Source organism: Talpa europaea (genome assembly GCF_964194135.1).
Source record: "Talpa europaea genome assembly, chromosome: 14".
NCBI classification, from domain to species: domain Eukaryota; kingdom Metazoa; phylum Chordata; class Mammalia; order Eulipotyphla; family Talpidae; genus Talpa; species Talpa europaea.
This window is the reverse complement of record NC_140082.1, coordinates 25,151,001-25,166,304: the sequence shown is the minus strand read 5'-3', so window position 1 is coordinate 25,166,304 and position 15,304 is coordinate 25,151,001. Positions and strand designations below refer to the sequence as shown.

The 15,304-nt window shown below is 32.9% G+C and overlaps 1 protein-coding gene across 1 annotated transcript in view; it reads left to right on the top strand.

Moving 5' to 3' along the window:
- Positions 1-15,304, top strand: part of MALRD1 (MAM and LDL receptor class A domain containing 1) — a gene marked incomplete at its 3' end in the record, with an annotated part of 364,653 nt that overhangs the window by 248,161 nt on the left and 101,188 nt on the right. The window contains exon 32 of the mRNA XM_084254012.1: positions 7,757-7,914. Coding sequence (XP_084110138.1) covers positions 7,757-7,914 — 158 coding nt within the window. The remainder of the gene's footprint in view (positions 1-7,756; positions 7,915-15,304) is intronic.

The window sequence follows — 15,304 nt, the reverse complement described above, 5'->3', positions numbered from 1 at the left end:
TAAATTCCTTAACAACCACTTGAAAGAATATGGTTATTTATGTATACAAGTAATGTTGTCCACAGATAAAGAAAAGCAATCATTCTGACAGAATTCTTTATGATCTGACCTGTAAATCACTACTTGAAACAGGTTATTTTTACATAATGCTCTCTTCAAAGCCCCCAGATTGTATCAGCGTTGATTCTCTAATGTGGCTCACTAAACTTGTATAGGCGTCTCTGAGACAATGGGCTGCTAAATGAATTGTAAGGACATTAATTAATTTTGACCCTCTGGGAAAAACAAAATTCTTTGTGAGCATGCTAACAGATTCAAAGAGTCTATGGTCTATTTCTAAGCATCACAATATTGTTGTTAATTAAAACTGTATTTATAGATCTTTTTTCACTTATTGTTACTAAGATGAAGAATTAGAAACATTTGGGAGACATTTTCAATGCCCATCACAGGTCTATTTATGAGCATTTTTGGAACCATCGTTAAAGTTGTGTAGAAAAACTACAAACATTAATCCACTCTCTAGTCTGTACATGAATAGAATTTGGAGCTAGTATATATGGCTTTAATGGTAAGAGTAGAATTTGGGTGATGTGAATTAACAAAGGTATAATGCAAAAAGCTGTTGTCTCTTTTTCTCCTCATAAACTTATTTTACTTTTACTTGTATAACTAACCATCTCCACAATTAGACTATAAACTCCAGTAGGGCAAGGGTTACCTATTTTGCTATTTATGTATTCTCTCCAGAATTTAAGACTAACTAGTACTTAATATTTTTATAGGACTTGTATTACTTGAGGCTATCTCCTTTTGTATTTATTAATGGCAAAATATTTTAGATTAATAAATACAACAAAAACTTACTGAGTGTGATAGTTATCACACACTGTATGTCAGAAACTGAGGGAATGAGTTGACAACATATTTGTAAAGTAATTGGGATGAAATATGCTACCTGCTAAAATATATACGCTTACTCTCACACAATTCCATATTCACATCACAAGGTCAAAATATACCTCCAAACATTCTTAGTGTACTAATGGTGGGATGTGGATAATAGTTTAAAGCATAAGTGTTCAACAAATATAACTTGCATGACATTGTTTGACCCATCCCCTGCAGATGATAACTGCACTTCCTGTTGGGTGAATAGGACAGGTCTTCATATTTCTGCTTTACAGATGAGGAACAGGAGAAGCTAAATGACTTTTCTAAACCTAAATAATAAGTTAAAAAGCCAGAACTGAACCCATATGGAAACTCATCCAAGCCCTTTTCCAGGCAGTTGCTATAACATGCCCCTTCTTGTATATGGCTTAACTAAATCTCCTTAACTCCTGTGCCTGAGGTCTCTATCATCTAACTTCATTCCTCATTATAACATCATCTCACCCTGTTCTATGATAGAGAAGAAGGATATTCTCACATTCATTGCCTTGGGAGGGTTGGATTAATCAGGGATGTGGCATTAGATATATAAAAATCACTCTTTGCTCAGTGTATACCAGGCCACTCTCTCCAATCTTATTCACACAGCTTTTATGCTAGTCAGTAATCTAAGTACTTGGAATGCTTATTGAATAAATCAGGGAAGGATATCTGCAGAATATGCTTCCTGTAACAGAACCTAGTAACAGAAGGGGATAGAAAATCAATGCATTATATATTTAGAAAATTGTATAGTTGGGCCTCCCTGGTGTCCTAGGGGTTAAGTTAAGTGCTACCAACTTGAGGGCCTGAGTTCAACCCCAGGCCAGGGAGTTAACCTACATGGCACAGCAGACCTCTCCTGTTTCATCTGCTGAGCAATGTATTTCAGTGGATCTCCCTGTTCTGCTCCCTACTTTGTCTCTGGTGTGTCCTCTAACCGCCCATATCTCTGGCCACACCATAGTTCTTCTATGTAAAAATAAATAAATGAAATCTTTTTTAAAAATTGTATAGTTTTTTTGGAAGTTGATGAGTGCTGTGGAAATAATAAAGTGAAGCAGTAAAAGAAAGACCAATTAAAAGTCAGGAACCAGTGGGAAGTGATTTCAGAATTAAGGGGAAAAAGGAGGGGTAAGTTAAAGAAAATTTCAGGTGTGATTATTAGAATTGATGGTGTCTGCTTTACTATTCCTGCTTTTATAAAGGGTTGTGGACAGATGTTGAACAATTGTTCCTCTTATCAAATCATGAAAATTCAAATAAAATTATTCCCTTTTCAAACAAATTAAGGAAAAGGTTTCAGAGGGATTTAGAGGAAAAGTACTAACATCTGTTCAATGTTTCCTGAGAGTCAGAAACTATAAAAGAAGCTTTCCATGTTTTCTCATTTAATCCTTTTAAAACATTGTGATATAGAAGATACTAAATTCTTAGGAAGATTAAAAACTTGACCAAGTCACGGAGGTGACTAAGAACAGGGATTGGCATACCAAACTTTCAGACTCAAAAGAATTTCTTCCATAGCTGTGTTTATGATAACCAGTAGCCATATGGAAATATTGAACCTTTGAACTGTGGCTGATCCAAATTGAGATATGCTGTAAGTGTAAAATATACCCCGAATCTCAAAGGTGAAGTGCAATAAAAGCAGAATATAAAAAAAATCACTAATAATTTGAATATTGATTATATGTTGACATGGTATAATTTTTCATACTCTGGTTGTAATAAAATATTTTATTAATATCACATTTTCTTTTTACTTTTTTAAATATGACTACTAAATTTTCCAAAACCACATATGTGGCTCACAATATGTTTCTATTGGGCAACCCTATTCTATTGTACACTGCACAGGTAGGGAAGCTTTCTTTTCTATCAAATGAACAAAACACTGGAATTGACTACAGAAATACCGAAAGTTATCCAGCTCTGTGTATTTTTGGAGATGGACAATTTCTTCATTATGAATTCCCACACTTGCAGCTAAGAATCTCATTGACAATAGAATTATCGTCAATAATTCAAGCCACTATAAGCAAAAGATACTTTTATAAAAGAACATACAGCAGGCAAAATTAAACCCAAACTAACCCTACAAATCTGATGACAGAACTGAGGCTAACAAAGGGACACACATAGCAGGCCGAGAGCATAGGAGTGCACTATTGGTGCTTTGCTGCGGGTGTGGAGAGCTAACATACATTTGAGGAGGCATGAACCTGTATATCCTTAAATCATACACATTATTGTAAGCTAATGTTATCTCAATAAAAAATAAATAAGATAAAAAAAACTTATAGAAATCAAAGTGGTATAATTATAATAATTTAACCTAATCTATAACACATTACATATATTTAAAAAGCATATCCTAATAATTAAACATTAAAATGTGGTCTCCTTAGATCACTGATTTCTAAGTCCAAGTATTTTCTTATCCATTGAATGTAAACCATCTTTTATCTTTTTTAACTACATAGCATTTATGATCAACATCAATTTTTGGTATTGTATGATCACAGTAACCTCAATGTGCTGTATATTATTCTTATTCCCATTTGATAGATGATAAATATGAGATGCAGTAGCAATATAGTGATTTGCCTAAATTGACAAAGCTTCTTAAATATCAGAATTTGAATTTGAATCCAGATAATCTGACCCAGGTCTTATCTTCTAAGTAGAACAAATTATTAGCTTTTATTGTTATGTTCTTTGAGGCAAGTTACATATTTCCTCCATATAACTTGTCTATGTCAATCAACACCAAAATGCAAGACATTTGGTACCTTCTATTTAACAGTGGTCCAAATGATAATTGTGATTAAATATCTTATTTCCACTATCGGAATCATCTTTATATTCTTTGAATTTCTAAGGAGAGCAACACTAATTTGCAAGTGTGTTCTAAGTCTTTACCTGTAGTATATCATTTAACTTTTTTTTTTTAAAGATTTACTTATTTATGCATACAAGAACTGGGGTACAGGCCAGAGGTGTGGGGAGAGGATTCACCAGAGACAGAGTGGGGAACAGAACAGGCAGATCGACTGAAATACACTGCTGAGGGGAGCAGCGGGTGTGTCAGGAGAGGCCTTCTATGCCATGCTCCCTGGCTGGGGATTGAACTCATGCTGCAGTGGATGCGGATAGTTTCATAGGTTGTGTCTTAACCCCTTGCGCCACCAGAGAGTCCCAGCATATCATTTAACTTTTACCACAATTCCATGATGCTAAAATACCTACTATAATTATCCTTACTTCTGAGTCCTATAGAATATAATAACCTACCTGAAGTCACATATCTAATAAGTGGTAGAATCAGGACTTAGTCAAAGCCTACAGCATCAATACCTCCAGCTTAACCAGTGGATAACCCAGCCCACAGTTTCTGTTCATTACATAGTCATTAAGAGAATCTGGTAATCCCACTTTCTGTTTCAGTGAAAAGAAATATTCTTCTTTTTTTTTTTTTGCTTTCCACATTCCAAATGGATCTGAAATCTAAGCAAAATCAAAGTTCTTACTTTTTATCACTTACATAGAGAAAAGCATCTATGTTGTATTCTGCCTTCTTTTTTAAAGTCAGTTTTGCAAATAAAATCAAGTTACACCCATACTGTTAAGTCACTGCATGTTTCCAAAGGTATTTTACAAGAAAATGAATGGTACATGAAAAGGTTCTTCAGAGTTCTTACAGTGACGTTGAGAGATTCAGAAATTGTCTCTCATTACCCTGATAGGACGTGCCAGCCAATCCCACATGTAACTCCTCTTCACATGATTGAGATATCCTTGCTGCTCAGCAAATTAAGCTTTCAAAATCAATATGTACCCTGTGGTGGCATGTCATAGCCAGAAATTTCATTTTTATAACCACTGAATGCATGCCAAAGGGCAAAATTTATTGCACCAAATTTATTAAAAAATAGCATTAAATTGTGACATTTTTGCTGAGAATTGTTTTTTAAGAGATGATAATTACTCTCAAAAATGAATAATACCTAACAAATTTTTGGAAAAGGTAGAAATAAAAAAAATCCCAAATCCATTCATTGTGCATCAACTCATTAATAAGTAAATAGAAGCAATGTGATGACCAGTGTTTCTATCAAATATCACAAATTTCTTTTGACTTCAGAGCCCCAGTATCTGTGGTTGCCAGTTATGACAACTTTAAGGAAACTTTCGTTCTCTCTCGGAGCATATTTACATTTCACAGCCTTTAAAACTTTCAGACAAATAGCCAGTAGCTAGAAAATCTGTGGGGGAAATGAAAGTACAAAAAGAAATTGAGGGCATTTCAACTGATAGTCATTATGCACCCTTCTATTTCATAGTGAGAGACAGGCAGAAATTATAGAGAGTGTGGAGCCACGCTAAGTAAGTCTGATTCTGAAGAAGGGAGCGTTTTGCTATTTTGAAAAAGAGGCATATTGCATAGCATTTTAAAAAGCCATTAGGCAGCTTTATTTTATGAGCAAGAAAAAAAAAAGGCTAAAATTGCCTACAATTTAAAGCAGGGAGTGAATTCAGATCACTTGAAGTGGGAAATTGTTTTTTATGATTTGACCCTAGTGCAAGTGAGTATGATTCTTCGGAGGGCACTGAAGCTGTAAAAATATAGCTTTCTAGATAGTATTAACTGTCTTTTAAAAAAAAGAGATGTCAAATTTATTACTTTGTAGCATAATAACTCAATAACTCATTTTCAAAAACTCAAGATTGTAGCTAATAATATCTAAAAGACAAATTAGAATCTTTACTCTTGCCGACACCAAATTAAAAAAAGAACGTCACTGAAACTTGATGCTAGGGGCTGAATGTGGCTAATAATTTTGGTGCTCTAAAGTCAAGTGACAGTGGTGATTTGAACAAAGTGCACTTTGACAAGAAATTTACACTATTTGACACAAAATGTAACTCAAATTCCAAAAATGTGTGCAATTTATTGAAGAAATCTAAAGTAAAAATTGAATATTAATAAGAAACCTGTATTTAGCACCTGAGTCTAATTAAAATGTAAAATATATCTGTACCCTAAGAATCCTAAGAATGTGTAATCATAGCATCTCTATAAGAAAATTACTGAAAGGGTACAGAAATATCAGGTGGCAGGGAGTATAGGAAAATGTGAAGTTCTGATATGTAAAAATCCCCACATTTCAGAGTAATTTTATCTGGTAATAAGTATGATAGATTTCACAAGCTTAATTGAAAATATCCTGATATTAAATATGAGATTAACTCTTTAAATTACCAAGAATAATCTATAAAATAGTCCAAAATTAAAACAACAAACAATAGGATTTTTTCTATAAAAACCTGTCCCATGAATTTATTGATCACTCCATTGAATCACACATAAAAAAAGTGAACTGGTTTAATGATATATCATTAAATTCTGAATATGTTGTGGCATTTGAGACTTCTAGGCTTTATTATCTGCTTGAACAAATTCTGAACTTTGTGTAGAAGGACAGCTTGACCTTCCTCAAGGATTTTGCTAGATATAAATAGGTGGTTTTCAATGAAGCAATTCAAAGTTTATAAATGTTTAAAATTGGTCTTGCCTGAGCATGTAAGATAGAGGTTTTTTTCTGAAAATATAAATCAGTGTAAAGTTTATAAATTTGTGGTACATAGTTCCTGGATAATTCATGTTTCTATTAATATTTCAAAATGCTAAACAAATTTTCACTTTTATGATTCTCAAGAAAAAAATATGGCATTGTAACAAGTCTATTCCCCTTACAAAGTCAAACATAGGTAAGCTAGACTTCCAGAATTTAAATTCTCCAAAGATCAAATTTGTAGTGGTTTTTAAATTGTCAGGCAAAGTTTTATGTTCTTAATTTTTTTAATGGATGAAATTTCACATTTGCAGGCATTAGTACATCAACCAGGAAATGACTTTCTGATTTTTGTGTTCAACTGCAGGAATTTATAACAACAAAATTGAACATGCAAATTATATGAGGTTAGGTGAAGTATGCTTTGAAAACTCACCCAAGTTCCATTACTACTAAATGAAATCACTGGTGCTGCTGTTGAGCCTTACATAACAGTGTTTATGTAATACAGAAATAAATAAACTGTAATAAGATGATGAATTTTTGGAATCACCAGTGAATTGTACTTTTTCTTCAATGAGTTACTTGCATAATGCAAACATTCTACATTCCTTTCAATTATGTTATGTCCTTGCTAAGCTGGATTTCCATAGTTGCTATGAAAATGTATGTACTAAGGACAATAAGTATAGAATAGGATATGAAGATGGTGCTATTCAGTTGATTTTAAGATTTGAGAATGTGTGTAGTACCCAGCAGGCACATACTTCAAATTTTGACTGTTTAAGAATGAAATAAAAGTTTACATTGTCTTTTGCATGCATTAGCTTTTCAAATACCTGAAATATAAGAATATTAGTATGAAGTTGTTTTGAAATAAATATTTAATGAAGAAAACTATTTTACTCACTTAAAACTGACAGGTTTGAGCAAATTAGGAGAAAAGGAATACTGCACACCTTCAGAATCAACACAAATATGTTTTAGCCTCATGTATGAATAACAGATCATATGATCATAGTTGTGTTAGTATATGATCAGTGAAGCACATGATGTTAGTAATGCTATTTTTATTTTTGGTTCAAAATAATACATGCTATTGATATCCGATTCATAAAAAGAAAATGAGTGTTTAATTTTATGTTTTGGGGGGAGAATGGAACTTGTATTTTGTTTAAATACATTCTGCTTCATGCTATAAAACATAGTGCACTGAAAAAAATGTTATATTCTTCTATTTCAAGGTAGTGGCCAGCACTTCCTGTATGTCAACTCATCTGGTTCCAAAGAAGGATATACTGCAAGGATCATTACTTCCCAGTACTTTCCAGCAAGTCTTGGAATATGCACTGTTCGGTTCTGGTTCTACATGGATGATCCTAGGAGCGAGGGAATATTAAAGGTACAAAAGGCAGACAGGGATTTGTATTTCACTGAAATATTCATAATGTATTTAAATACTTTTGATAGTCACAAAACACCAATGCAGACTCCATTAATTTCTCATTTCTTTCTGGGGTAATGGGATTTTGGCAAGTAGTGCTGTCATTCATCATAATTTCATTCAAGATTTATCTCATTCGTGACTGCCACCTGAACTCAATTATGATGCATTCCATATACAAGATTAGTGATAAAAGAGTATGAGCAGAATCAACATGTATCCTCTATTGGCAAATTAGATAGGATCAATAAATAAATGTTAGAGGATAGGTAATGATGAAGAGAATTATCTTCCATAAACAAAATAAAAACAAAGCAATTTTGATATTTTAAATATATAACAGTTCTCACTAAAAACATATGTGTCATTTTATCCTAATTTATGACAAAAGCAAATGTTTTTAAAGAAACAAGTTAAAGAAACATTTATTCTTCTCATTATATGAAAAATAAATCAGCTTTTTAATTGTCAAAAAACAATTTTTGATATCTTAATTTCTAATTAAAGAAAATTGTTGACATCTGATATCATGTCAAAGCATAACATTTAGTGCTATTGCCTTGATTAATATAATCGTATTGTTTGAATAAATACAACTGGAATTTTTGTCTCTGTTTCAAATATCTGCCTTTGTAAATAATAGCAGTTATTACTAAGTGAATTCTACCTTTCAGGCTCTAGAATTTAAACTTTTTATGTGTTACCAAGTTTACTATTCACAATTTCCTAAAAAGTAGTATGCAATTTTTATTCCATAATTGCTATTGAGGTAAAGTTGGTTTACAAATCCACATGTGACTTAGGGGTATAGGTTCACGATACTCCATTAGGCCCCCTTCACACTTTGCTCCCCATCATCCACCCTCCCTCTCTGGTCGCTTGAGTTCTGCAGTAGATTTCTAGAGCTTGTTTTGGCCTTATTTTGTCTGTTCCTAGACACTGTTTCTTTATAGTCCATAAATGCATATTTGTCTTTCTCTTTAAACAATTAACCCAAAGTGTATTAAAATCTTGGATGTTAATACTTATTTTCCCAATTTTACAACAGAAAAACTAAGACTCAAATTGGCTTAGTAATTTTTCGTTATCACACAATTAACAAAAGATCTGATATTCCATACCCTATTGTTTCTCAAGTTTAGTGTAGTTGACCAAAGAAGTTGAAGGAGAAATACTGGGAGGGAGAGAAAGAAAATAGTCCTGGCCAATTCTAGCTATTGATAGAAAAGAGAGCTCTTATCAAGTAAACATACAAAAAACATGTAAAGTAAGTAGAGAACTTATACTGATTTTGCATGAATGTCTATTTTCCTACAAGCTAGTGAAAACAAAAAAGAAACATATGAGGATCATGTGAAAATTTCAAAAATTTTTTTCATGCAATTTGTGAAAATGTATTAGATTTGCTTATGTTAAATTTATATCCAGTTCAATTTATAATCAATGCTGGTCACTTTTTTGCTCCACATTATTAAACAAGCACCAAGTAAAGATTATTTAGTTCCCATAGTTCAGCGTCCTACCTTCTGACTTGTTCTGATATTTATTGCTAGTTCAGGTGAGCTATTTAATGTCTATAAAAAGAGGTATCGTTTGAAGAGGACAAGAGAATTTATCTAAACATGATTAATATAATTTATTACTCTAGACTCATTTTTATTTTTATTTTAAAGATTTATTTTTATTTATACAAGAACTGGGGCACAGGCCAGAGACAGGGGAGGGTGAGAAAATTCACCAGAGACAGATCTGGGAGCAGAACAGGCAAAGTGACTGAAATACACTGCTGAGGAGAGCAGCAGGTGAGACAGGAGAGGTCTGTCACACCATGTGGGATTCTCCGTGGCTGGCCAGGAATCGAACCTGTGCTGCAGAGGCTGCAGACAGCTTCACAGTGCTGTGTTCAACCTGCTGTGCACCAGGGAGGCCCTCTAGACTCATTTTTAAAGAAATAAAAAGGAAGTGAAAAAGTAACTTATAATTGATACTTTTCATAGAATCTTTTATAATTTATAGAAATTTATGATTGCTCAAGGACTGAACTATCTCCTAAAACTTTCATCAGTAATAACACATGAATTAATATAGTTAAATGGCTTGTAAGTCATTTGGTTATATTCCAGAACAGTTAGCCTGCCATGTTGAAATAGTCTCACTCAGAGTTGAGTTTTAGAGCTAAATTATTTCTGCGAAAACCTAAGATTGCATGTAAATGTTCCATTTAAGAAGTCATGATTGTTATGACCCTGATGCTTGCAGCTTTGGTTTTGATGTGATATTTAGAGCGATAGAAGCAGAGAGAAAAAAAAATACTGAGAAATCAAGTGGTATATCACATGATAACACCATCCACTATTTAAGCCTTTTTTTACATATATTGGTTGATCCAATCTACATACCATTCAATGAGGCAAGCACTGGTATTATCTGTATTTTAATTATTGAAAATATTTCTAACAATAGTTATGGAAATTTAGTGAATTAAAAGGTATTTTGCATATTTTGTTTTCTGCATAGTTTTCAGTTTAAGTTTGGGTTTGAATGGCAAACTTTACCAAATACGGTAGAATGACACAGTGGTTATGAAAGTAGTCATAGAGGCCTCTAAATATACAGTGAGTATGAGGTGGTGAGGAGGTTGCTGTTACCTGTCAGAGGTGAGGCTGTGACTGATAACATCTTATGACACACATCATTTAATCCCTTTTTTCTGCTGCATTTGATGAATAACTTTTGAATGAGCAAATGAGAATGAAAGTCACCAGGTCTACTCCTATTTGTCAAGCTAATTGAGGCTTCCTGTGGTCAGTTTTGGAATCATCTAGAGTTTGTCATTAAATTTACAACTACCCTATTAGACGGGCTTGATATCTTACAGATCATGCTCTGTAATCTAAAGCAGGAAAAATTTCTATTTATTCCCTGTGATGATCCCAGAAATAGAACTTCAGAATAAGAAGTTTAGCAGAGGAAAAGAATCTTACTCCAGTGCAGCCTTGTTTCACAAATACACAATAACCATGAGGACTAAGGGGTGGGGCCTCAGAGGCAGGTGCCAGCAATAGCCAGACATTTGAGAAATCTCAGAGAGGATATTTGATGGATCAATCAGCAGCTGCCCTCATCTCTCATACATAACTATGTGATAATCATATGGATGATTGAATAATGAATCAATGAAATATGGTAAACAATTCCTAGTAAGAGAGAAAATGTATATTTTAGTTTTACATTCATTTAACCAGGGTACTAGGATACCTATATAGTGACATAGTAATTTACAACATGATGGTCTGTGTTAATGAGTTGCCCGAAAGGCACTGGTTATTACCAAGAGATGTCATCACATAGGCAAGTAATATCAAAGTTATCAGTGGTAATGCAGGAATTCTAGTTATATGTCGAGTAAAAAGAAAAATGAGAAAAATTTTAAGTTTCAGTGGGAAAAAAGATTTGAAAAAGCTTAATATAGATTTGTCTTTATATAAATATATACTCAAAATTAAATAGATACTAGTTTGTAAAGTATATGCTTAAAATAATGTACACATGAGATTTTTTGTTTTATTTTTATTATTAATGCTTATTTAGCAATATACTTTTAAGATATTATGTTGTTATGAAAGTCGTTGAGTATTGCATCTATAATTTTATTCTATTATTAAAGTACATTATAACTTATGTTCCCTTTCATTCCTGTTACATGCTGAACTTCTTGATCATTGTTTTCATAAGTGGTGGCACACTACTTATAAATGGCAATTTTTGGAATAATATTAGAGAATGTTTAGGAGACAAAATTATAACATATGCAAATATTCCCATGAATAAAAAGTAGAGAGACATTTGTTGAGCATATTTAGCAATATCTTCCCTCTAAAGAGAGCTGGAAAAGTCTTAAATTTGAGCTTTTCAGATTATTGTAAGGAAAAATGTGGAAAGAAATATACTAGGACAGTAGTTATCAACAGGTCACACACACTGGTACATTGCAATGTTTTATAAGATGCAGCACAATTAGTATGTAACAACGGTTAAAATGAATCAAAGCATTTTTACTGACTTTCTCCCTTTTTGAGGATATATGCAGAAATCTCCTATATTCTGTCAGTGGTCTATATTTTAATCTGAGAGGTCCTACTGAATAGTATAGAAAGGCCTTAACTGTACCTGGTATGCCAGGCATTTTCTAAACTGTGTACATGACACAGGAGCCTGCGATGGGATGCACCTAGGAGAGTTTGTCAAATAAGTGTCATCTATCACAGTAAGAATCATGGGCTCATACTACTAATAGCAAAACAAAGGTAAACCTATAGATCATGACAGCAAAGAGATACATTGAAATCTCAGGTAGAAAAAAAAAAAACTATGCTAAGATGGGCTTGTGTATCTTCCATTGTAGATAATGGAAAAATAAATCTTAAAATGATACAAAAAAGAAATCACTTCTGAAGTTGCTATTACATTATAAATTAGGCAAGAAAGAAATTCACCCCCCGCCCCCATCAAGTGCAAAGATTGACATTCAAGAGGAGTTAATCTAATTTGACCTTCAAAATACACTTTCTCTTTAGAATATAATAAGAGAAGAAAAAGAAGTGACCTTAAATTGAGCAGTTGTGCTGCTAAAAATTAAAGTCAAGTCACAGTTTTAAGACAGAGATATGGGAATTTATAAAAGAAGGTATTTCTTATACCTGCCTATAAATGGACTGTCTGAAGTCACCTTGAGGAAGAACCAAAAATCAGCTTTGCATAGAAGTTCATTCAGCTTACCTGAATATGACTTTGTAAAAATTAATATATTCAGAGATAAAGCAATCTTTCTTTTACATTTTCATTTAATGAGGTCTGCCAATCTTTATTTTCTTTATAGATTCTGGCCTTAACACATTGCTTAAGAAATCCTTGCCTGTCATATAACAACATATTCTCAGCATTTAATTTTCATTTCTAGTTTTAATTTAATTCCACTTTGTGTTTTTATGGTGAGATGTTAGAATCTAATGATGTTTTTTCTGAATAGGAAGCTGTTGTTCCAACACCTTCGAATCCATGCTGTGTCTGCCCCTGGTTGATTGGACCTGCCTGTATTGTCATAAGTGAAATTACTATTTGCATATGTAAATTTTCTTCAAGTGTATGAAAAAATGATTGCTTAGTTAGATACAAAATTACACAGATGTAGGGCCTCCCCAGTGGTACAGCGGTTGAGAGCTGGGTTGCAAAGCTGCCCGCAGCCTCTGCAGTGCCAGTTCAATCCCCGGCTGCCGGGTGAGGGTCCCACAAGGCACGCAGACCTCTCCTGCCGCCCGCTGCTCCCCTCAGCAGTGTACTTCATCAGTCTGCATGTTCTGCTCTCCGCTCTAGCTCTGGTGAATTCTCTCACCCTCTCGTGCTTCTGAGTGTACCCAGTGCTTGTATAAATAAATAAATAAATAAATAAATAAATAAATAAATCTTTAAAAAATTATATAGATGCATAGAAAGATGATGATAGAATTAGATTTATTAAATCATAATTCTATCCTGACTCATTATTATCTAATTTCTAAATTTAGGGGAAAAATAAAACATTTTACATTTCTCCAGCATTTTTATAAAAGTCTCAGTTAGTCTTTTGTTTTTTTAATCAGTTTCAACCTTTTATATTTTGAAGACCTATATCTGTCTTGATTATTTCTCCAGGATTTTCAAATTTCCTACTTTTCCCTCAGGAAGAGAGTAAAGTAGTCTTCTATAGCCTCAGATTTCATAAACTTTATCATTTTTCAACTTAGGAAGATTTTCATCTGTGATTTATTTGATAAGCTCATTTTGAACAATGAGACAGATCTGTAACCTCTGGATATGCCCTTGGTATCCCCAGAATATGTTCTCAAAGTTTTTGTTTCTTGGTAGGATCACTTCATTCTGTTTTCCAGTTCACTTTTTAGAATTTAATCTATATTGATGCTGCTATTCAGATCTTTTTTTGGGGGGGGAGGGAGGGTATTATTTTAGCAATAATTTTGTAAATTTCCAAAAACTAAATTATTTTTCTTCTTCATATTTAGCTTGTTCTATTGTATAGATGTGATGGACTTCTCAGTCTTTCAAGGGAATTCATTATATTTCTTTTTAAATTTCCAGTTATGGTATTTGCCATGTTCCTCATTGCATCCTGTGTTCTGTTTATTTAATGTCTCTTGTAGAATTTTCCTCAAATGTCTGGTTCATTACCATTGATTTCTATTCGTATGTGTGGACAAGCCCATATCGAATGATACTACTGTATGCATTTTATTTTTTCCTTTCTGTTACAGTTTCCTCAGAGTAGTCATCATGAATGGCTGTTGGCTTTTGTCATATGCTTTTTATGCATCTATTGACATGATATGATTTTTCTTCTATTGTCTGCTGATAAGATGGATTACATAAATCAATTTTTTGGTGATCAATTTAACAGATTGATGTGCCACCTGGTGGTTGTATATAATTACTTTCATACATTGTTGTGTTCAGTATGCTAGTATTTTGTTTAGTATTTTGCATCTGTGTTCTTGGGAGACACTGGTAGGTGATTTTCCTTACAGCATTGCTTTTGGTTTTGATATTAAGGTAAAGCCAGCTTCACAGAATGAATATGGATATGTTCTTCCTGCTTTATTTTCTGAATAAGATTGTAGAGAATTGGTATGATTCCTTTCTTTCATGTTGGGTAGAATTTACCAGTAAATCCATCTGAGCCTAGTGCTTTCTTTTTTGAAATTTATACTTATTGATTCAATTTCATTAATATAACAAGACTATTCAAATATCATTTTCACATTGTGTGAGTTTTTGTGAATGTGCCCTTTAAGAAATTGATCAATTTCATCTATATTATTAAATTTGTGGGCATTAAATTATTGATAATAATCTTTTATTATTCTTTTAATTATAATGAATGCACAGTGATGATTACTTTATTTATATTAATAATTTGAGGCTTCGTTTTTAATTTAGTTAATCTGATTTGAAGTTGAACAGTAGTATTGCTCTTTTCAAAGAACTTGCTTAGATTTTTTTATTTTAGATTTTTCTTATTTTCTATTATGCATTTAATCCTACAGAATTTCTAAGCTCCACTTGACTGTATCCCACAGACTTTAGTTCCTTGTGTTTTCATTTAGTTTGAAATATTTTAATTTTTTTCTTGTGACTTCTTCTTTGATCCATGTGTTACTGAAAACTATGTTGCATAACCTCCAAGTATTTGGGAATTTTCAGTTTTGACTTTTAGTTTAATTCTACTGCAGTCTGAAAGAATATGTTGTATGATTTCTATCCTTTTGAATTTGCTACAGTGTATTTGATGGCCCAG